This window comes from Eublepharis macularius, chromosome 7, assembly GCF_028583425.1.
Source record: "Eublepharis macularius isolate TG4126 chromosome 7, MPM_Emac_v1.0, whole genome shotgun sequence".
Lineage (NCBI taxonomy): Eukaryota > Metazoa > Chordata > Lepidosauria > Squamata > Eublepharidae > Eublepharis > Eublepharis macularius.
In genome coordinates, this window is record NC_072796.1 from 113,869,018 (window position 1) to 113,891,746 (window position 22,729).

At 39.7% G+C, this 22,729-nt stretch overlaps 1 protein-coding gene across 24 annotated transcripts in view; it reads left to right on the top strand.

The window, feature by feature from the left end:
- Window positions 1-22,729, top strand: part of RIMS2 (regulating synaptic membrane exocytosis 2) — a 624,467-nt gene that overhangs the window by 68,445 nt on the left and 533,293 nt on the right. For 12 of the 24 annotated variants that reach the window (XM_054984410.1, XM_054984420.1, XM_054984412.1 and 9 more), the window contains one exon: window positions 11,076-11,087. The exons of the other annotated variants lie outside the window; for them this stretch is intronic. In XM_054984410.1, coding sequence (XP_054840385.1) covers window positions 11,076-11,087 — 12 coding nt within the window. The remainder of the gene's footprint in view (window positions 1-11,075; window positions 11,088-22,729) is intronic. 24 annotated transcript variants of the gene reach the window in all.

Sequence of the window (22,729 nt, forward strand, 5' to 3'; positions counted from 1 at the left end):
ATCCTCCTTTGGTGAGGTGTCCTCTCCTGCTTACAGCTGCTTCTTTACCTCACAGCTTTTGGGAGAAGAATGCCTTTTCCCCTGGAGGTGGTGGTGGGGGGCTTATATTAGTTCTTCCATGGCCGAGCCTCCCAGGTTCTGATTGACCTTCCTTGTTCCTCCAGTTTCCTTTAGTGCAATCCTAAAGCTGGGAAGGACCTTGGGAAATATAGGCCTGCAGAGAAATTGGCAGTCAGGTCTATTGGAAATTTACTCTAGGCCTCAGGCTTTCTTGAGGCCTACAGGCCCAGGATCGTGACAGGGAATTATATAGAAATGTATTAAAAATAACATAACCAACTGCAACAATAACTAAGGTTAATCAAAGATAGCTTGACACCTGTAGTGAAAATTCCAAAAGGAACATCAATTTACAACAAGTTACGATTAAATAACCCAAAGAGCACCCAGAATCTGCTCCACTGCACCTTATGGGACTAATCCTCAAAACTCTTCTGAGGAACAATTTCAAGTGATTCCTCAATCAAAACCTGCTGTAATCCTATTAGTGGAATACTATAGGTAAATGTTTGATACTTCTTAAGATTCTCTTGAAAAGTCAAGCGACATTTACAGATGGATGCAAAATACACCCCCTTTATCATCCCACAAATATTTTACCTGCTTGCTCACACTAGATATTATGGAGTGGCTGGCATAGGGTTTCACAGCCTGCTAAACTCTATGCTCTGGTCATGTGCTGCTTTTTAATTTTTTCTACCAAACAAGTCAGCGCCCATGGCACTTTTGTCCATTTTAGCTCAAGGACAAGCTGCTTGTCTAAAAGAAATAGATAAGTACTCTGGGAAAATCATTTACTACAAGTCTGTTTCAATAGAAGTAAACTATCTGCTGTGATGACTGCAGTATTTGGAAGTAAATGATTGGCAAACTTAAGTTTCCTGTATGGATAAATCTGTTCACTAAAGATAGAAATAAATTCAATAAAAACAAATGAATTATTTCAAATTGGATTACAAATACTTACTTTGGCTCAGAATAAATTTCTTGGAGTTGACCAGGTGGTTATCCAGAGCATCCCCAGCATCTGAATGTAGTGAAGCTGGACATTTGCTGGTACTTCAGGAACAGCAGAGAACTCACCACTGATGAAAATAAAGTATTACTCATGAGTGGATTCTGATACTATCAACTTTTAGCTCTCTCTGTTCTTGCTACTGCATTGCCACATGTATTATGTAGGAAGGGGGCACAACTTACAGCATAATCATAAGCAGAGTTACATATGATTTCAATGGGCTTAGACTGGAGTAACTCTGCTTAGGATTGCACTGTTTGTGCATTTTCCAAATCTAGTAGTTGCCGCCTGCGGCCTTTTCATATGCATGTCAATTCAAGGAGTTTCACAGCCTGCCAAGCTCCATGCTCTGGTCATGTGGTGTTTTAAAAAAATTTCTAGCAAACAAGTCAGCATCCATGGCACTTTTGTCCATTTTAGCTCAAGGAAGGCAGGGAGATTGATGAAAGAAGATAGATTCTAATGGGCAAATAAAAGAAGAAGCTGTTCAGCAACTCATTGCTTACCAAGAAAACTGCTTATTTCTGCTGCTGTAGGTCTCTTTAGGTGCTTCACTATGATATTAGAGGCTGCCCAGCAGGGCAACAGCTGAGCCCTGTCTTCCAATCTCATTTGCCCCCACCATAGTTTCACTGCCTTTGTTGTTTCTGTTATTTTGGATGTCCTTTCTTGATCTGATTGATTAACTCCTTCCTTCCTTGCTGTTCACAATCCTTCTTACATTTTACCCCATTCTTCTTCCTCCTTTCTCAATTGATTCATTTTCTTCTTCTTTCACTCCCCCCCCCCTTTTGACTTTTCATCCTTTCCCTTTGGAACAACTATCCTCACTATTACAACGGATTCTTTCCTTTCTCTTTTGCCCCTACAGCTCTGCTACTGTTTCTTTTTCTCTTTCACTTTCTTTCTATATCTTGCCTTTTCTTTCTCTCTGTGAACTCCCTAATTCTGCTTGGACCTTTTCTCTTTTTTATTTAGAGAGGGAATTGATATTCAGTATAGAAATATCAATTCTGCGATTCAATGTAGACATGCATTAAATACAGCTTCTCCCTTAAAGTTTTTATTAATTGCTTTTTTATTCCATCCTTCCTCCAAGAAGCTCTGGGCAGCCATAGGTTCTATTGCATCTTATTTTATCATTACAAGAAATAAGTGAGCAAGCCTAGGTTGAAAGAGTGACTGGACTGGCCCGAGGTCGTCAGGTGAGCTTCGTGGCTGAGCAGGGGTTTGAACCCAGCATTCCCAATTATCTGATATTTGATCCACTGGAAGAGGTGAAGAAAGCTCCTTTTAAATATTGCCATTTCTCTTTGAATGTCTCATTCAAGTGAATGTTTATATAGAATCATAGAGTTGGAAGGGACCTCCAGGGTTATCTAGTTGAACCCCCTGCATAGTGCAGCAAATTCACAACTACCCCCCCGACACACACACACACCTAGTGACCTCTGCTCCATGCCCAGATGATGTCAAAATACCATCAGGATCCCTAGCCGATCTGGCCTGGGGAAAATGGCTACCTGACCCCAAGGTGGAGATTGGCATTACCCTGGGTTTGTAAGAAGGGGCCACGAGAACTAAGCACTAATGTAACCCTTCCCGCCCTTCCTCTCATGATCTGCCTAGGTTCACATTGCTGTCAGATGGCCATCGAGTCTCTGCTTAAAAACTTCCAGAGAAGGAGAGCCCACCACCTCCCGAGGAAGCTTGTTCCACTGAGGGACCACTCTAACTGTCAGGAAGTTCTTTCTAATGTTCAGTCAAAAACTCTTTTGATTTAATTTTAACCCGTTGGTTCTGTTCTGACCTTCTGGGCCTTCTATGGAAAACAACTGTGCCATCCTCTATATGACAGCCTTTCAAGTACTTGAAGATGGTTATCATATCATCTCTCAGTTGTTTCCTCTGCAGGCTAAACATACCGAGCTCCTTTAACCTTTCCTCATAGGTCTTGGTCTCCAGACCCCTAACCATCTTCATTGCCCTCCTCTGGACATGCTCCAGCTTGTCTATATTCTTATATTGTGGTGCCCAAACCTAAACACAATACTCTAGGTAAGGTCCAACCAGAGCAGAGTAGAGCGATACCATCATTTTGTGTGATTTGGACACTATGTATCTCTATACACTATACATTATACTTCTGTATATGAGGGTTGCAGTGCTTCTGGCAGTTCAGAAGCAAAATGCTGTTTCTGGAGAGCCAGTACTAGGCAGAGCAAAGTTCAAATTACCACATGACCAAGAAGCAAGATTATGTAGGATTGTGAGACTAAAATGGAGGAAGGATTAATCATGGGCTCCATAAAGTGAATATGAGATAAAAGCATTACAGATGGATTGCTTAATATTAAAGTGCAGTATGTGAACCAGATAAATGAAAACATGTATGGCTTACCTACAGCACCAGAAAGAAGAAGGTGGAAATAAATAAGTTCAGCACGTGAGGGTGGTTTATAAATGGTAAAATGGAAGTTAGTGTACATAAAGACCTTTTCCAATTTGTAATCTTGGTCATTCAAACCATCTATGAAATTATGAAATTAAAGAGTTGAACAATTATTTTAAAGTATTAATTGTGGACTGATATTTTTATGGACTTCTGTACAAAGCTAAATTAAAAAAAAATATCCAAGCAGTCTGTAACCCATTTCTCCCATGGCTAAGAGTGTTGGAAATATCTCATTTACACAAAGAGAAGCTTGCATAGATTTTTTGTGTGTGGATTTTGTGGATTTTAAAGGCCAAGTACAAGATTAATTCAGATTTTTCACATATGCAGAATAATACCAAGAGAAAGATACCAACTAGCTGTAATTTGCCCTGATACGGTATTTAAATTGTACATTTCATGCAGTTAAATATATGAATTCCCTGTGGTTCTCTGGTTCATGTTATTTCAGATACGGACATTGATATGAACTGCTTTCTTATTCTGGTTTAGAGAAATGGAAGCCTATCATTGAATCTCACAATGCCAATGAATTGTAATTCCCATGCAGTTTGAATTGATAGATTGAAAACATCTTTGTGACCCCTCTTGTGTGATTTTTGTGGGGTTTACAGTAAAAATTAAAGGGGAAAAAATCCCATAGCACAACAATCCCAAAATTAGGTTCACACATGACATGAGATTAAACTAATTTCAAAACCCTTTAAAGGCAATTGCTTCCTTCAAGCATGTTAACTGTTAATATTTCTAAGAAATAAATCGGACATAGCATTGAAATGTCTCTTGTCAGATTCAGTTTTTTCCAGGCTAGTGTTGCCTTAAACCTTTTGTTAAAAGATTGATATTTGCTTCAGAAATATATTATTTCAAAATGGCACTTTTTCTAAAGGGCAAGAATAATTTATGATGTTGTAAGAGTGTGGGTATGAGACCCTGATGGATATGAAACAGTGGCAGAAGCACTACTTGGTTGTTTGTAGGATAAATGCTTTAGCGTCTCTTCTTTTTAATTTTTTTTCTATTTTTACTGTACTTGGAGCTAATTTTCCATATGCTATTTTACCTAAAGTGATATTTAAAACTAGTTCACCAGTCTTAAATGGCTTGAATTATCTTAAGTGGTCAAACCACCAGTTTGTCGATTGATTCGTGATACCACCCCCTCCCCCCCTCCCAAGCTGATTGTATTGTGGTCCTCAGTTTGGAAAAGTGATTACATTCTAGAAAGCCATTCTAATGTTTTTTACAACATGTCTCCTAGAGGGATTTGGCCTTCAGCATTATTTAAGGAGTAATTACTAGTACAAACATTTTTATAAGCAGATAAAATAGCTATAACAAATTTCTGGTTACAGATATTGTAAACATTTTAAATATATCCATCTTTTCTTTGGTATACTGCTGAGAATCTTACATGCCCATGAAATTTGAGTTTAGATCTGATTTAAAAGCACCTAGTGAAGTCTTTTAAACAACTTTCTTCACAGATGTAGTCTTGAATAATCTAAGTGGAAGAGTTTAAATTTCTATGAAGATAAGCAGAATAAAGTACAGAAGTACTATAGGTTATATCAATAAAATTTAGTGTAAATAAAATACTAATATCAGCTACCTAGTATCCAAATATTTTTTCCTATGGAAATGAGTTTGAATTTTTAAGTGACAGCCTTTTTCAGAAAATATTTGGAAACTTGATAGCTGATTTTAGTATTTACAACCCCTTTCAGTTTTGGTTCGAATACAATACAAAATCATCTGTAGCTTTCAGTTGTTTTTGGAGGTCTACCCTGGCTGACTTATTTGTTCTTTTCAGACCAGGAAACTTTATGAATCCAACACAGAGTTGCCAACTCTCAGGTGGAGTCTGAAGATCTCTCAGAATTAAAACTCTCCAGACTACAGAGATCAGTTCATCTACGGTCTTCCTGTGCAGTCCCACATGGGACTGCGCACGCGCAGGCCTGCCGATTCTGGAGATTTCCAATGCTCAAAAACGCCAGGAGGTGCTCTTGCCTCTCAGCGCGCATGCGCAGCCGTCTTCCCGTTGAAAATTGTCCCTTAAGAGGCAGAGCGCCTGCGCTTGGTACAGTGCCTCTCCTCTGTCAGAGTCTCCTGATAAGGAAATTGGCCCTACTGAAGACACATTGCCCACTAATGATTTTAGGGCATATAATGAACTGCTCCAACGCATGGCCAAGGCGCTGGAGATAGAGGTATTGTTGACAAAGACGAAATTTACTGACAAAATATTACAACATATCTATTCGGGCTCCCACCATGGCTTTTCCCCTGATTGATGGCTTTGTGGACCTCTGGAAGGGGTTGAATTTGAAGCCTGCATCGGCACCAGCTACCAACAGGAAGGTAGAGAATCTGTACTGTACAAAAGATGATCTTTGTCTGTTTCTCTCAGCTCATCCTCCTCCATCGTTGCTGGTAACTGAGGAAATGCAAGCAAAGCCTAAACAAGGTTCTGTCAGTTCCATCAGACAAAGACAGCAGGAAGATAGATGCAATGGGAAGGATGTTCTATGCTTTGGCTGCTTTCGGTGTGAAAGTGGCGAATTATGCAGCGACTGTGACACTGAGAGATCTGTCTTTTGGTGCTACACCTCTGAAGATGCCAGTCACAGCTGCTGGCGAAACGTCAGGAACTACAATGCCAAGACCACAGCTATACAGCCTGGAAAATCCACAACAACCTATGCCACGATGATGGCCGCTTATCAACTTTTACTGTGGATGAAGGTGGCGACCTTTGTCCCCAAGCTTCCCGAGGATCAAAAGATCTTCCTGCGAGTTATACAAGAGGAGGCAGTCTGCCTTTCCCGCCATCAGATCAATGCTAGCAGGAGTATGGCGGACACTTCTGCTAGATCCCTTCTCTCTGCAGTGGTCTTACGTCGTTATGCATGGCTGAGAACAACAGCGCTCCCGACTGATACTAGGAATAGGGTAGAAGACCTTCCGTTTGAGGGGACCACCCTATTTTCCGAAATAACGGATGAATACCTCTCTAAGAAGAGGACAGATCGTTTGACAGCTCGATCGTATGGAGTTCTCCATCAGACTCAACAACATTCTGCTAGACCGTACTACAGGTCTTTTCAGAGGGGCCGTCAACAAAGATATCAACCATACCAGGGGTATGCCTACCAGCCTCATAGGTCTTATCAAAGTCCCCAGTCGTTGTTTTCTAGACGAAGGCAGAATCAAAGAAAAAAGCCTGGCTCTCATCAGCAACAGGCCAAAGAGCAGCCCCAGATGCACAAGCAATTCTGACAATTACAGGGTCCTGATCCCTTTTTCGGGACCAGGCTGTGTGCATACTAGAAGGAATGGTGTTGTGTAACTTCCGATGTTTGGGTTACGTCTATAGTTCAGTGTGGTTATAAAATTGAGTTTACACAGTTACCTTACTTACGACTCCCTGTCTTTACTTCTGAGTCTCCACAAACTGGGGTTTTGTCAGAACTTTCTGCCCTGTTAGGAAAAGGGGCAATTGAGGAGGTAACGGATAAATCCTCTTGGTTGGGGTTCTACTCTAACCTGTTTATGGTTGAGAAAAAGGATGGCGGTCTTCGGCCCATCCTAGACCTCGGGGGTCTGGACAAACTTATTAAAGTTCGTAAGTTTAAAATGGTCACCTTACAGGTGGTTTTATCTTTGTTGCCCCCACATTCCTGGTTTGCAGTTCTAGATTTGAAGGATGCTTACTTTCATATCTCAGTGTTTCCTGAACATAAAAATTTCCTTCCTTTTACATATAATCAATGTGTTTTCCAATACAGGGTTTTACCCTTTGGGTTAGCTACTGCCCAAGAGTTTTTATGAAATGTATGGCAGTAGTAGTGGCGCATCTAAGAATCCAGGGTTGCTGTATTTTCCCATACTTAGATGATTGGTTGCTAGTGGGTACATCTGCAGAAGAGGTTAATAGACAAATTTCCCTTACCTTGTCACTTTGCCTCTGTTTGGGGCTCTTTGTTAATCTAAAGAAATCCAAGTTGACTCCTACTAGATCCCTCCAGTTTATTGGGGTCATCCTGGATGGTATCAGAAATAAGGGTTTTTTACCCAAGGAGAGGGCTGCTAAGATCACGGCCTTGGTTAACAGGCTGAAAAGATGTCGTTTCCAGTCTGTGTGGTTTTTTCCGTGTCTATTGGGTTATATGGTTTCTACTACAGCAGTGGTGCCACTGGCTAGACTGTTTATGAGACCATTACAAATGTGGTTTAATTCAGTCTTTTCTCCTGAACGGGATTCTCAACGACGGAGGCTCTCAGCCCCAAGAAATGTGGTGAACACCTTAGATTGGTGGTTGGATGACTCTAACCTCTTTAGAGGGGTAGAATTTGGATATAGACAGCTTCATTTGTCGGTCACTACTGATGCCTCCCTTTTAGGCTGGGGGGCCCATTGTGAGGGATCATATGCCCACGGTGTGTGGACCAATTAATTTACTTGAGTTGAGGGCACCTTTTTATGCACTAATTTCAGATACTGTGCGGAACAAGTCCGTCCAGATCCTAATGGACAATATGACAGCAATATTCTATGTAAACAAACGGGGGCACGGCGTCAGTAGCCTTGTGCAAAGAGGCTATAAGACTCTGGATGTGGGCCATAGAACATTCAGTTTGACTACAGGCTGTGCATATCCGTGGGGTGGATAATTCGATGGCAGACCATCTGAGCAGGCTCCACAGGGACAATCATGAATGGTTCCTTCAAGACAAGTACCTTCTCCCTGTCTTCTCCGAGTGGAGGTTCCCAAATATAGATCTCTTTGCCTCAGAAGAGAATTGCAAGACCCAGGACTACTGTTCCAGAGGAGGCATAGGCCTAAAATCTCGTGGGGATGCATTTCAACTCGGGTGGTCAGGTCACCTGTTTTATGCATTTCCTCCATTCCTGCTTCTGGCCAGAGTCATCAGCAAAATCCAGAGGGACAAGACATCTGTCATCTTGATAGCCCCATTTTGGCTGCATCAACCGTGGTTCCACATCCTCCTGCAGCTTCAGACTCAGTCGCCCAGTCTTCCGTTGGTTCCGGACCTCTTGTCCTGGAGGGGGGTCCTCTACCACAACATCGAGAAACTCAGACTGACAGCTTGGCTGATCAGACAGGATTCTCCTTCTCCACAGCAGTAACTCATGTGTTACAAAATGCTAGACAACTGTCTACCAGGCAGTCTTATGCGCTTAAGTGGGACAAATTTACTGTTTGGTGTCGACAGAGGGGATTGGATCCTTTCCTTTCCTCTCTACCTAAGATTCTTGACTTTCTATGGGAAATCAAGCAGAAGGGGTTGGCTAACAGTTCTGTGAAAGTGTACCTAGCGGCTATCTCCGCTTTTCACCCTCCTGTAGACCGGAAGTTGGTTTTCTCCCATTGTGCAGCTAAGTTGTTTTTAAAAGGGTTGAATAACCTGTTTCCCCCTGTGAGGGCCATTGTTCCACAGTGATCATTGCCCTTGGTTTTAACACGGTTGATGTCCAGACCTTTTGAGCCCCTGGCCACTTGCTCCTTGAAGGTTGCCTTCTTGGTAGCAATCACTTCAGCTAGGAGGGTGGGGGAGCTAGCAGCGTTATCCTGTGAACCCCCTTATTTGAAGATCCATAATGAGAAATTGAATTTTTACCAAAGATGGTATCTAGTTTTCACCTTTCACAAGAATTAACTTTACCGGTTTTCTTTCATACGCATACCTCGGAGGCAGAAAAAGCCCTGCACTCTTTGGATGTCCGTAGGGCGATTCTCTTTTATTTGGACAGAGTGAAGCCCTTTAGAATAGATTCTAACTTGTTTTTGTGTTTTGCGGGACATAAGAAGGGTAGGAAAGCAACTTCCCAAACTATATCTTGATGGGTAGTTCAAACAATATTGACATGCTATAATGCTGCTAACCTACCTTGTCCTTTGGAGGTGCATGCCCACTCTACCATCAGCGGCTCTTCTGAAAGGTGTCCCTCTTCACGACATCTGCAGAGCGGCGACGTGGGCCTCGGCTGAGACGTTTGTAAAGCACTATGCGCTGGATATCCTAGACAGGAAGGAAACAGCGGTGGGCACGGCAATTCTGCAGTCGATATTTCTGTACCAAACCTGCAACACCTCCACCCAGGTATTAAGCTTTGTAATCTTCCCATGTGGGACTGCATAGGAAGACTGTAGATGAAAAACAGTGTTTCACTTACTGTAACTGTTGTTCATCTAGGTCTTCCGTGCAGGCACACATGCCCTCCCTCCTTCCCCGCTAACTCTCTTGGTACTTATCTTGCTGTAGGGTGGTGAAAGAGGACTGAGGGTATGTGGGGGCACTCTGCCTCTTAAGGGGCCGTTTTCGGCGGGAAGACGGCCACACATGCGCGCTGAGAGGCGAGAGCGCCCCCTGGCGTTTTTGAGCTTTGGAAATCTCCAGAATCGGCAGGCCTGCGCGTGCGCAGTCCCATGTGTGCCTGCACGGAAGACCTAGATGAACAACAGTTACAGTAAGTGAAACACTGTTTTTCCCTTGGAGAAAATGGCTGCTTTGGAGGGTGGACTCTATGATAATAGACCCTGTTGAAGTCCCTCTCCTCCTCAAACCCTGCCCTTTTCAGGTTCTACCCCACTCTCCAATCTCCAGGAATTTCCCAACCCAGAGCTGGCAACCCTAATCCAGCATTATTTTAAGTTTGAACATAGAATTTTGTAATAATTTTTAAGCTGACAAACTGTTTTGAAACCTCAGTTTCATACAGAAGTATTATATGAAGTAGGAGTTTCATACAGGAGTACTGCTAGCATTCCATATATAACTCTGTGATTCAATATGATTGATTAGTGCTAGTGTCATGATTGATTGTTGCCAGTATTTATGAGAATACAATTTTATATTGTATTTACATTGTGTATTTTGTAACTGTAGTCTCATCTGTTTTATGCTCTCTATGCTTATTTCTATATGTGTTAAGATGCATTTTGTAATCTTTATAGTATACTAAATTTTATTGTTGCAACATCTATCTTTGTATTTTGTTGAATTATCTGACTGTTAAACTATATAAGATGTTGGAATTCTGTGAAAGGAACATGTTACTTGGTTCTAAAAAGCAGCTGTGGAAGTACCCAGAATACATCAGAAATATGGTGCTAGGGAAAGATTTTTTTTTAAAAAAACTAACATATTGAACTACTGATATTTAACACCTAATTTGTTGGCATTTTCAATTTCACTGCACTTTTAAAGTGACTTGTACCTGCATGGTTCTTGTCATCAGATTGTTCTGTATACCTTTAAGGTTTTCAGCTATATTGATGTTTTTGATCGGTTTACTGATTAGAGTATTAGGCATTATTGCTCTGAGCTGCACTGTTCACTTCTGTTAAGTCATATAGGGGTGCTGACAATATACTCTTTATATAGTTTTTACAATTGCAACTTCTTTGCAGTCTATTTGCAGCTATTACTGTTTGCTTTCAGAATAGAAGTAACGTTTTTCTCTTTTGTCTTTTCCTGTTCTTTCTTACTTGCTTTCATGGATATGCTCTCCAGGAGGATAAAGTGGTTAGAAAATTTTTTTTTGTCTGAGATGCTTTTTTTGTTGGTCTTTTATAGTACTGTTTGGTTAGGTTTTGTCTTCACTTTATAAAGGTGCTGTTTAGGGCTGATTTACAGAGTATGTGGTATGGGTATTTGCAGTAAATAAATGTGAAGGGGTTATTTAAATCATCAGATTTGGGTAACAGACAGAGTAGTATTGAACAGCTACAGTTAGCTGTGGTTCCCTGGTGCATGCTCATTACACACCTGGAGACCCTACCCTTCACACTGTGTACATTACTGCATTGAACACAATGTACCAGTGGCACTGTGTAATCAGCTCTTGCTGAAATCAGTAGTAGTTCATCTTTCTAAAATGATGGCAAAATGGACTTTGTTTTATCAAACTTTAATTAAAAAATGGTAAAACGTTTGGCATCTTATATGATGCATAAAAATCCTGTGTCCAGAAAAATATAGCATTCAGTATAGTTTTATTTTAAAGTTTGCATATGGTATGTGCACAGTTGTCGTGGGTAAATTTGTTCAGTGAATAACTAACTCAACACACTGTGTTTTTTCTCAGATGGTTTATTACAATGTGGGATTATATTAGTAGGAGGATTCTGCTTACATCATGGCTGTTATAACAGTTTTATTACTATTATTATCTACATATAGCCAATTTTGTCCCCAGGTCTAATTTTGGGTCTCAGCAATTTCATAAACACATTGTCACTGTCCCAAATGTGCACTCAACTTAAGAGTTCTAGAATGTAATGTTACAGAGTTTATGGGTGATGAAGTTTACAGATTCAATATATCATTATGCCCTGCTGCTCATATCATACTGAATTTATTGTTAAAAGTGAGCAATATTATGCATAAAATGTTAAAGTATATTTAAATGTTGATTTTATTTTAGTTGTTTGGAAGGGGAATAAATGAGAGTATCAATATTGATATGTTATAGCCTTAAATATGTAATTAAGAGGCATCTGAAAGGTTCTCTCTTTCTAGCTCGCAGCTGATAGAAAATGCAGAAGACTCAAAAGGATTGGAATATGTGTAATGTTCTATAAATGTGACAGCACATTACTTTAAGTCCACCATCTGATATTAGGGATGCCAGACCCCCGCTGGGGGCGGGGGATCCCCCACTCTGCCCCCCGCCCCACTCCTGCTTACCTGGCCAGTAGGGGGAGCACGCCCTTCCGTGTGCGCTCCCCTGAGGTGCTGTGCACTCAGTGCGCTGCTGCCACCCGGATCGGGCCCACTTTGGCCTGAATTGGGGATGCTGCAGAGCGCAGGAGCACTCCTGCCCTCTGCAGGGGCCCCAAATGTGCCTGTTTGGGCCCAGATCAGGCTTGTTTCGGCCTGTTTTGGCACAGATTGGGCCCGTTTTGAGCCACTGTGGAGCGCAGGAGCGCTCCTGTGCTCCACAGCGGCCCCAAATGTATCCATTTTTGCCTAGATTGGGCCTGTTTTGGGCTGCCGTGGAGCTCAGAAGCACTCGCGTGCTCTGCAGCGGCTCAAAACAGGCCCATTCTGCACCAAAACTGGTCCAAATGAGTCTGATCTGGGCCCAAACCAGCGCATTTTGGGCCCCTGCGAAGTGTGGGCACATGCTCATGGGCTGCGTGATGACGTCAATTCTCAGAAGTGATGTCATCACTCTTGCAGAGCGTGGCGCTTCGCGTGTGTGCATCCCCCCACCAAAACAGGTAAATGCCAGGCTCCAATCCCCTGCTGGAAGGTTGAAGATGCCTGGCAACCCTATCTGATATTTAAGTATCATTTGAAATGAAAAACTTTTGCACGAGAGACCAGAAGTTCCATAAATGCCTCTAGTGCATTGTGCCTGAAATAGTCAAATGTAACACTGTACTGTTTATTAAGAAGCTAGTGGAATTTTTTTAGAATAAGTCATTTGAGGATCACTAGTTTTCTAGAACATGGATATCGACTTCCCTGATTTTTTCCCTTCCTACTGCAGCCTCTTGTGTTGCATTGCATACTACTATGAAGAGTTTTTGAAATTCAGGAGTTTTTGGAAGACTATAAGAGCTGCCATTGGCAAGGAGGACTTGAAAATGTATGATATATGCACGGAAGCAGTACTTTGGATCCTGTCCTAATTTTGTAAATCCTGTTTGCTTCAATATAATGGACATATCAGTTTATATGAGGCCTACAAAGAGTGGTAAAGTAGCATTTCGAAATAGGTAGACCAATGTCTATGACTTTCAGTAGGCTTTTAAAATCATACACCCCATACTTAATATGCCATTTGTGAAGAGAGTAGATGCCTAAAACAAATATTATATAAAGATTGCCTCTCACAAAAAGGCCAAATGGTAACATCTGGTCCAATATGCCTCAGTTCTATTCCATGCTGATTCAGGAATCGGTGTTGCCATTAGGGCAGTACCTGAGGGCTAAAATCATAGACCTTAGCTCATGGGTTTAACAAAGGAGCCTCCAAACCGTTTGCATTTGAAGTACTCATTATTTATCTAAACCAGTGTTACTAACACTGTGCATTGGAGATGGTGACATTTGTAAATTCCATCAATGGAAAACAGCCACACGAGCCCTATACAGCATCCCGAAACACACAAAAATAATATATTACTATAATATCCTTTTAATTACAAGAGTACCTCTGAGCATATTGAATTGCCTTTCCACACTACTTATAATTTAGTTTTATGAGTTGGCATTCAGCAGTGGTGTGCCTCATTCTACCACTTTGTTCAGCAGTATATTTTGACCCAACCTCATATATACAGAATTCCTCCATCTGTATAACCTTGATATAACCATCATGGACAAGCTGTGTTGCATTTTATGTAGTAATGATGACATTCCACTCTCTAAGGAAATTTCCCACTTTCCTGGAACATGGAACAGGTACCATGGGGAACAGTGCTCAGAAGATCCACAGGTGGTATGTCAAAGAGCCATCTGTGCTTCCTGAGCCACTGAGTGAGTAGCATTGAATTAATTATAGGCTCCCATAAAACCATTAAGTCCAGACTCTAAAATTACTTTTCTGTACCACTGTCAGTTGTTATGGAGTGCCTTAAAGAGAAATGTGTTTTTGTAGTGCTGAGAAATAAAATATTTGGGCTGTAAATTCTGGTGTTTGGACTGTTCCAGGGGTTTTGAGTGTGGAAAGAAAGCACTGAAATATGTTGGATTTTTAAAAAGTTGTGTCTAATGTAACTTGAACAGACTCATTTAGTAAAACTTAAACACCAAACTTGTACCATGTTAGTTTCTAATGATTAAGCAGGCTTGTTGACACACGTCTAAAAGCTACATCTTATACTAGCAAGCTGAGCATGGCTTTTTTGCACTGCATTCATTAAACTTAATGCTTGTATTTTTATTCTTAATTAGCCCCTCTGAGCTTAATAGGTTTTGGTCACTAGTAGGTTTGTCTAGAAATTGCTGTCTTATACTCCTAATGCAACGTTGTGTTAAGAAATACTCCCCCCATCTCATTGTACATCACTGTTGTGTGGCATCATGGTTGCTTCTCCATTATGCATATGAAAGATGTTGTCCATTACATTTGCTAATAATCTGGTTACAGTCTGCCTTGTAAAAACTGAAGTCTGTTGGACATTTGCTATTAATCTCTTGCATTTCTGAAATAAGATCAGATTCTCCGTAGGAAAGTCAGTCTAGTTTTCTTGACTTACTTGCAAAATCCTTTCTTAAGGTTTGGATGTGATTTTTTTACATATATAAAAAGCTTGAGTGCAGGAATGGTCTTCTGGACTTACAACAGCAGAAAATGACTAAAATATATAAATGGCTCTCTTTTTTGAGAAATAAGATCTGTTTTATATCTCTATGTCTAAAGTGAATGGTAGTCTGAACACTGAAGGCAGGAAATTAGTACCGTATGAGTGTCCCAACTTTTGAGTATCTGATGAAGGGAGCTTTGCCTCTGGAAAACCCTTGTTGGCCTTTAAGGGGCCAACAAGACTCAAGTCTTGTTCTCCTTCTCATGAGTGATACCATATTGATATCACTCCAGATTCCTCAGACCACAGTTGAAAAATATTACACATGCTTGCATTACTTGTACAGAAGCTAACCTTTACCTGGTGAGGCATGGAAGTGATGGAAGAGGGAATTGTATTCTAAGGATGCATGCCCAGTTCCCTCACCCCTCAAATCTTTTAGTTGGCAAAGGAAGATGCTGAAAGGCTTCTGAAGGAAGAAAGCATTGAGTGTGTAGATGGTGCCTAGGTCGGTTATGTGTTGGTGCTGAAATTGTACTGCACGTTGACTCGGATTTGTAGATGACCTAATGAGATTAGGCTGTAACAATTTTTGTTAACTATCAATCTACAAATATAACTGTTGCCATCCTTTACATTCTACCAAGCTCTTTTGATAGACATGCTTAATTTAAATAGCAGTACCAAATAAACTAAATATTAAGGAGCTGCCTAATACAGAGTCAGACCCATGACCATCTTATTTAGGACTGCCAAACCTAACTGCCATGAAAGTAGCTTTTCTCAGCATCCTTATGAGAATAGTCCTGGGATTAAATCTTGGGCCTTGTACATGCAACACATGTTCTACAACTGTAGTAAGGCCTCATAGTAATTATAAATGTGTACTATAAAAGCTGTTCAATTGCAGAGCTGTGTTTGAGTGTTACTCTATTTTTGCCACCTGGTGAGGTATTTAGAAACCATATCAAGTACTGCTAAGTTCCAGGAATAAACCTTTATCAAAGTTAGCTCAGCAAATCCCTTGTTTCAGCCACAGGTGTGTAACAGCACACCTAGGATTCTTTTGAGTACAGTTGGACATTATGGCACAGCAGGGGACTATGAATATTTAATCAGATAGAGTTGGCTTCAGCTGCTGGAATGAGTGCTGATACATATAAATAATGAAGACATTGCTAGTAATAGAGTAAAGTAGAAAATATAACCAGACTTTCTTTGGACTTCAACTGGTTGCTCTGAACATTACATGGAAAGTATCTACAAAGAATAGTTTTACTGAAAATTTCAGGAATTACATGGAAACTTCTTTCCTTATACCTGGATTAAAATTCCAGTTTTTATACTAAACTAATATATTCTTCTCATCTGAATGGAAATTTGTGGCAAATATGAAATGGAGATACTACAGAGAGAATTTTGGGTCTAAGAGAAGCAGCTTCATATTCATATTTAGCAGATCTTGGATGCAATAAATCTACAATACAGTATTATTTCAAATGCCTATTGCATTTTTAAAAGTCATTTTCCTAACATAAAAATATAAAGAATGGATCACTACAAAGTCGTTGGTTTTAAAAACTAAAAGATGTCTACAATAATGATCCAGGGGGTCAGCGAAGAAGCATGGCTTTCAGGTAGCTAAATTCAGTTTGTTCATGTTTGTTGATGCATGTAGATATCTTGTGAATGTAGCCTCAGCATTATTTACTTACCTATTGTTTATTAAAGACCTATCAGCGTTTTTATGTTTTAAAAATATTTAAGACATTATAGCTGCAAACCTTAGTACTAGGAAGTGATTACCATTGAACTCAGAGGGGTTTACTGCGCATCTTGAATAGGATAATTAACTGCATATAAATATGGACATGTTTAGCCTTTATGGTTAAAACACATGCTGATTTTCTTTTTCACAGTTTTTTCTTTTGACAAATAAAATTATAATATACTTAAGGATTTACCAATTATAAATAGCTGGATCATTTGACCACTGAAGACTTCATTAGATCTTTAGCCAATTTTTATGTCTTTTTAAAAATCTTCAGATAGGCACAATTTATTCTATAATGTTGCAAAGTTTATGCTGTCTGGTAGTGCACTGCAGCCAGATGGTATATTACAGTATAAAGTTTAAATTCAGTTTAACACAAAATGGCAAAATAGTATCAACTATTAAGTGTCTTCTAAATAGACACACTTCTTACAGTTTGAAATAGACATAAATTTAGGATAAGAAAAAAAAGTGTTATACATTGTTGTAATGTTTGATATTATTACTTAAGGCAAAAGATCCAGCTAATTCTCTGGATAATTAACAAATATGTAGTTAATGAATAATCACACATATGATTTGTTTTGTTATTTTACTGTTTTTAAGGATGTTATGCCTGTATTAAACTGATACTACATATTTAAAAAAAACTGTAATATTTCAACAATAGTTTCTATTAGCAAATGACAAGTATACAGTTGTTGTGAAGCATTAAGTATGGATGGAAAAGTTGCAGGATAACACTCTGGGTCAGAAAGCCGAGGCACTTTTCTGTGGCAGAGTTTTAGTTTGATAGATTAGAGGAGAAACCAGTCGCATTTCTCAGGTCTAACATATAATTTTATAAATGTTGGCTGAATACTAATGCACTGTAATTAGACCACTATTTCTAAGAAAGTGCATTTTGTTTGTTTTTGTACCTCCTTTTACTGCCCAAAACTTTTTTTAGGAAACTGATAATCCTGAGTAGTTTAAGGAGTAGACTATCTTTAACTGGTTGACATAATCAGTTGTCCCAGTAAAAGAATAATTTCTGGTAGGTCTAATACATAGTATACGGCAGACATTATGTTTTGGGGTATCCAGTCGCACATATTGGTAGTGCATGCTGCCTGTGGTGCTTCTGATATATGCAGTAGACATTTGATATGAAGAGATCACCATATGTACTTTATGTATTTTAGCAAAAAAATATACACGATGCCCTATTCAGATGAAATGATATCCACACATATTGGGAGCATTATGGGTTGCATGTGCTACTGTTGGTACACATGGTAACATCTGAAAAGGGCTAGAGTGAACTGTGAATGATCCAGTTTTAAGGGTGCATGCTTCATGGTTGATTCACCCTTTACACTGAACTCTTGTTTGCCACATCTACACTAGTGTTTGCTGTAGGCATCTTCTAGGCATGCCAGCCTCCTGTTGCCCCTTGGCTCCATTCACCTGGCTGGAGGGGAGGGAGGCACTGCAGGTGGAGTTTGATGAATTGGGTTTTAGTGCAACTCACAGATTGTCCATTACACTGGAGATGAGTACCCCATTGCCCCAGCTGCCCGCACCCCTGCATTGGCCCCTGGGGGACCTGGTGACCCTAAGCGCATCTCATACAGTTTGAAGAGAATATATATATATATATATATATATATATATATATATATATATATATATATATATATATATATATATATATATATATATATATATATATATATAAATGTTAATAGATGTATGTAAGATGTAGTTCTAGCAGATGTGTTCTGCATAGCAAAGATACTTTCCTTTGAGTGGCTTGTGAAACTGGACTCTTTAGCAATATTCAGAATCTCTTTCCTTTTACTAGTGTATCACCAATCCAAACCTCAATGCAGTTTTTCGGTAATCTTCATTCAAGATTAATTCAGTGCATGCCATTTTTATTTGCATTGGTTTTTGGAATCGGAATTTCAACCTGTCTCCTTTTAAGAACAGGTTTGCTTTGACAAAGTATAACAAGTCATAGTGTTCACTGTTTATCCGTGTGTTCTCAAGATTGAAAAAGTTTGCTTTTTGATAAAAGGAAGATCCAGGGTGATGTGCAATAGCCATTGCAACTTCCTGTTTAAACTTACTCTGCAGCTGTGTGTAGGGTCCTAGCCCAGTCAGTGTTTTTTTTTTTTATAGCAACTTAGAATGCTTTGGATGACACATGTTAATAGACATTTTCTTTAGTGCCTTAAGAACCTGTTTTTTAGGGATATAGACCTGGGGATGATGGCTTTATGTGACTTCTTTGCATAGATACAGATTTCTTTGATGAGAAAATTTAGTCACTGCATTTGTCATCATTTGCCTTAATTTATTAGTATCAGATCATTAAGAAACAAGATGAAATGTGTTGTTATATAAATAGAAGACCATTAAGAGAATTTGAAGAGAAATGGGGAAATTATTTTGCTCATAAAGAATAAAATATACAAGATGTTGTAGTTTTACAAATCTGAATAAGATCGTATACTGGCTTATTGTATATAGTTCATAAGAGGTCATAGTTTGATAAGGATGAAAATGTTTGAATATATAATTGTTCAAATAGTTTGCAGGATATGGAAATATTGATATAAAGTTAAGGATAAGTAGAGATGATTTCTATACTAAAAGTTATGCTAATCAGTTATATGAAGAGATAAGATGAAATAATGTAATAATGAAATAGGGAGTCTTTCGATGGTTGTTGTGGGTTTTCCGGGCTGTATTGCCGTGGTCTTGGCATTGTAGTTCCTGACGTTTCGCCAGCAGCTGTGGCTGGCATCTTCAGAGGTGTAGCACCAAAAGACAGAGATCTGAGAGATCTCTTTCTTTGATCTCTGCCTTTTGACTGATTCTTTTATACATGGATATGAAATAAACAATTGGTATTGTCTGGTCCTGGATCAGTCAGAAGGAATAACCTGATCAAAGTAGGACACTGTACAAGCAAGCAGGAGGATATTTCAGGCCAGAGGCAGCCAGTTTGCATTCACCTGATAGAAACCGATCTTCTACAAGAAAAGCTTAGCTTAAGCTTGGCTTCTACCCATAAAAGGAAAAAAAATGGGCCATCTATCACATCAAGACTATAGTAGGCATGGATCGGAATATGCCAGGTCACATCGTTCTTACTCCCTGTCTTCTTGTAGAAATGAGTGGGAAGGGGTCAGGAATGACTACTCACGTTATGGTTCCCCTGATCTGGATTCAGTGTGCCAACAGTCTGAGCACTGTTGTGACCTTCCCCGCCGCTGAGATCATACTCCCTCTGGGACTCGTAGCGTTCTAGCTCCCCTTCTACCAGTAGAGGAGTGGCAGCCGGTGATCTGAGCACCTGGCCTGCCCAAAACAGTCACTCTTGATGGTCCAGCTCCCTAGACCACGTCAGGTCGCCATTAGCCAAACCGGAAGTCATCAAGATCTGGAAAAGATTGACAAGAACAAGCACATTGCTCATAACCTAAAAGTGTGCTGGCCCTTCAATCATTTTGGTTCCAATTTCTCCACTGCTGTACTTCTTAGTCATCTGCTGAAATCAATACATGAAAAATCCAGCAACCGTACACAACTAAGGACCAGTTTTTAAAAAGCTCCACATACAGCATAGGAAGATCAAAATTTCCTCCAAATCAAAATGTAGTTTTTGACTTGACCAATGTACTGTTTAGCATTCATCACAATCTTCTACCTCTCATCTCATTTATAGGAATCAAACTGATTGTTTTTGCTGGCTTTGGAGACTGCAGACTGTTGAGTCTTAATCATCCTTTGGATGCGTAATGCCAATGAGTTCCATGCTTTTCTTATGCTAAGCAATTTTGAATAATTCAGTCTAATGCTCTTACAGAAAAAATATGTTTCCTTCCTCAAGTAGGTTGCCAAGAATTAATCCCAATTGGACATAGGATTTGAATCTTGTTTCACAATGCCAAAAAAGAACAGAGAATTTCACCATATTTTAAACCTCAGTGGTGATAATTACATCCCACACAAGGCATTTCTTATGGTCTCCCTAGCAATAGTTCTTCCCGTGGAACACGATTATGTTTTTCCTCAAGGATACATGTTTTAAATCACTGTCTCCTTAACTGCTGGTTTCCAACATTTTCAGAATAATAACCTCCTTTGAGTACAGTGACAGTGTGTATTCACCAAATAACAGTGATGGTTGCAGCTCACCTCAAAATTGCAGAAATTTATAATATTCCCCTACATTGGACTTTTCTGCATGCTCAACATACTCCTGATTTTCTTGACAATCAATCCACAAGCATTGGAGTTAGTTTGGCATGGTTCTTTTGCATGACTGCCGTCCTTCTTGTGGATTCAGTGTATGTTCTTCTGCACATGCCTTAAATATTCAGGATTTTTAAGGGAGCATGCTGTCATCATTGGTGGTGTCACAGCATCCCCATTTTATTTTTTGTGTATGCTTATATCAATATATCAATATAATGTTGAATTTTTAAATAATTGTAAATGAACACACGCTTAGGGACAGGGAGAAAGGGTAAGTTCCATCGACATACACCATATAAGTCTGCCGGGGAAGGACTGCATTCCTGGTTGGGGGTGGGTGCAGATGGCTATCAGGGTGTGTGTGTTGATGCGAGCTCCCCCTTGCCTGCCTGCCTGCCTGCCTTTGCAAAGGGAAGCCTACAAGGGGAGTGGCTATGCTACCTATTTGTTTATTAACTATATGTGAACCTCTGTGTCCATTTTAAACCATGCCACTTTTTCTAGTGTGGGAAGTGTCCCTCCAGCTACTATGGCTTTTGCATTTTTTTGTCTAAAAAAGCACTTTAATATCACTATAGCAGCATTCTGTTGTGATGATAGATCTAGCAAGGCTGCTGAATTGCCAGCTTTTTTTTTTTTTTTAAAAAAGGTCTTTAGCTTTTTCCCTCATGGAGATATATATATGTAAAAAGGCATATTTCCTCAAGGGAAGGGAATAGAGACTTTAAAAAAAATGAAAGCTGGGAATTCAGAGAAGCTATCGATGTTTGTATTGGTATATAGATATATAGGTTGTATTAAAAAAAGATAAACAAAACTACTTATTTTCAGAGGGGTGGGGGAGAGAAGAAATGGTTTGATGATGATCAGTCCAGTTATTGAAAAGTGGTTTGTGAGTGGGTGGGACAAAAAAAAAAAACCCTGAAACCACCCCCCATTATGCATTAGGAAAAAAGGTGACTCAGAATCCACTTCCAGAAAAAGATTGGGGTAAAAGTCTCAAAAGAACCAGGAAAAAACTCCCAAAAAACTGAAGAGAAAACTAAAGGCACAAAAATGCATTCAGAAACCAGAACTGACAAAGAAGCCCATTGACAATTGATTGCTCATTACTTTTTCAAAGCTTCAAATCCATTGCACTGTATTCTTATTTTACTTTATTCCCAAGGTCTGTGTGTCAAAGTAGAATCTTGGTTTCTCCTACTTACAGGCTCCAGTACCTCAGTGCAGTACTACACACTGTTGTCAAGCTTTTCTGCTATAGGATAGACTATATACCATTTCTACCTTTGCAGCCATGTTTGTCTTCTGTCCTTCTCAGCTGGTCATCTACATTCAATATCTACTTAGTCTCATGACATCTACAACAGTAATTGCCATGTTTGTGAGACTCCATGTGTCCCCTGCAGCAACGATTGCTGTGGCACTTTTACCCTTTTCGGGAACACCACTTGATTTCTCCCATCATTCTGAGATAATCACTGGGTTGCAAATCAATAAGTTTCATCTGAAAAAAGTTACTTGCATCTTCTTGCTACTTCAAATGAATGTTGAAACATTCTTATTTCCTTTCCATGCTTATGGCAATCGGTGAATCTGTTCTGGAATTCCAACTGCAATAGGTTGAATGCTTTGACATGTCTTTCAACGTTGAATTGTAAATTCCTGTCCTTCACAAATTTTAGCTCATTGCAGCATGAGAAGTTTGAAAAGTTACTTTCACTAATTTACCTCACAAAAATGTTTAGTTTTGCTTTAAAAGCTTTCATTTTAGAATACATGTTGCACACGAGCTTTCCTTTTCCCTGCAACCTTAGATTCAATGTGTTCAGATGCTCTGTGATATCAGTTAAGAAAGCCAAATCAAAAAACCATCCAGGGTC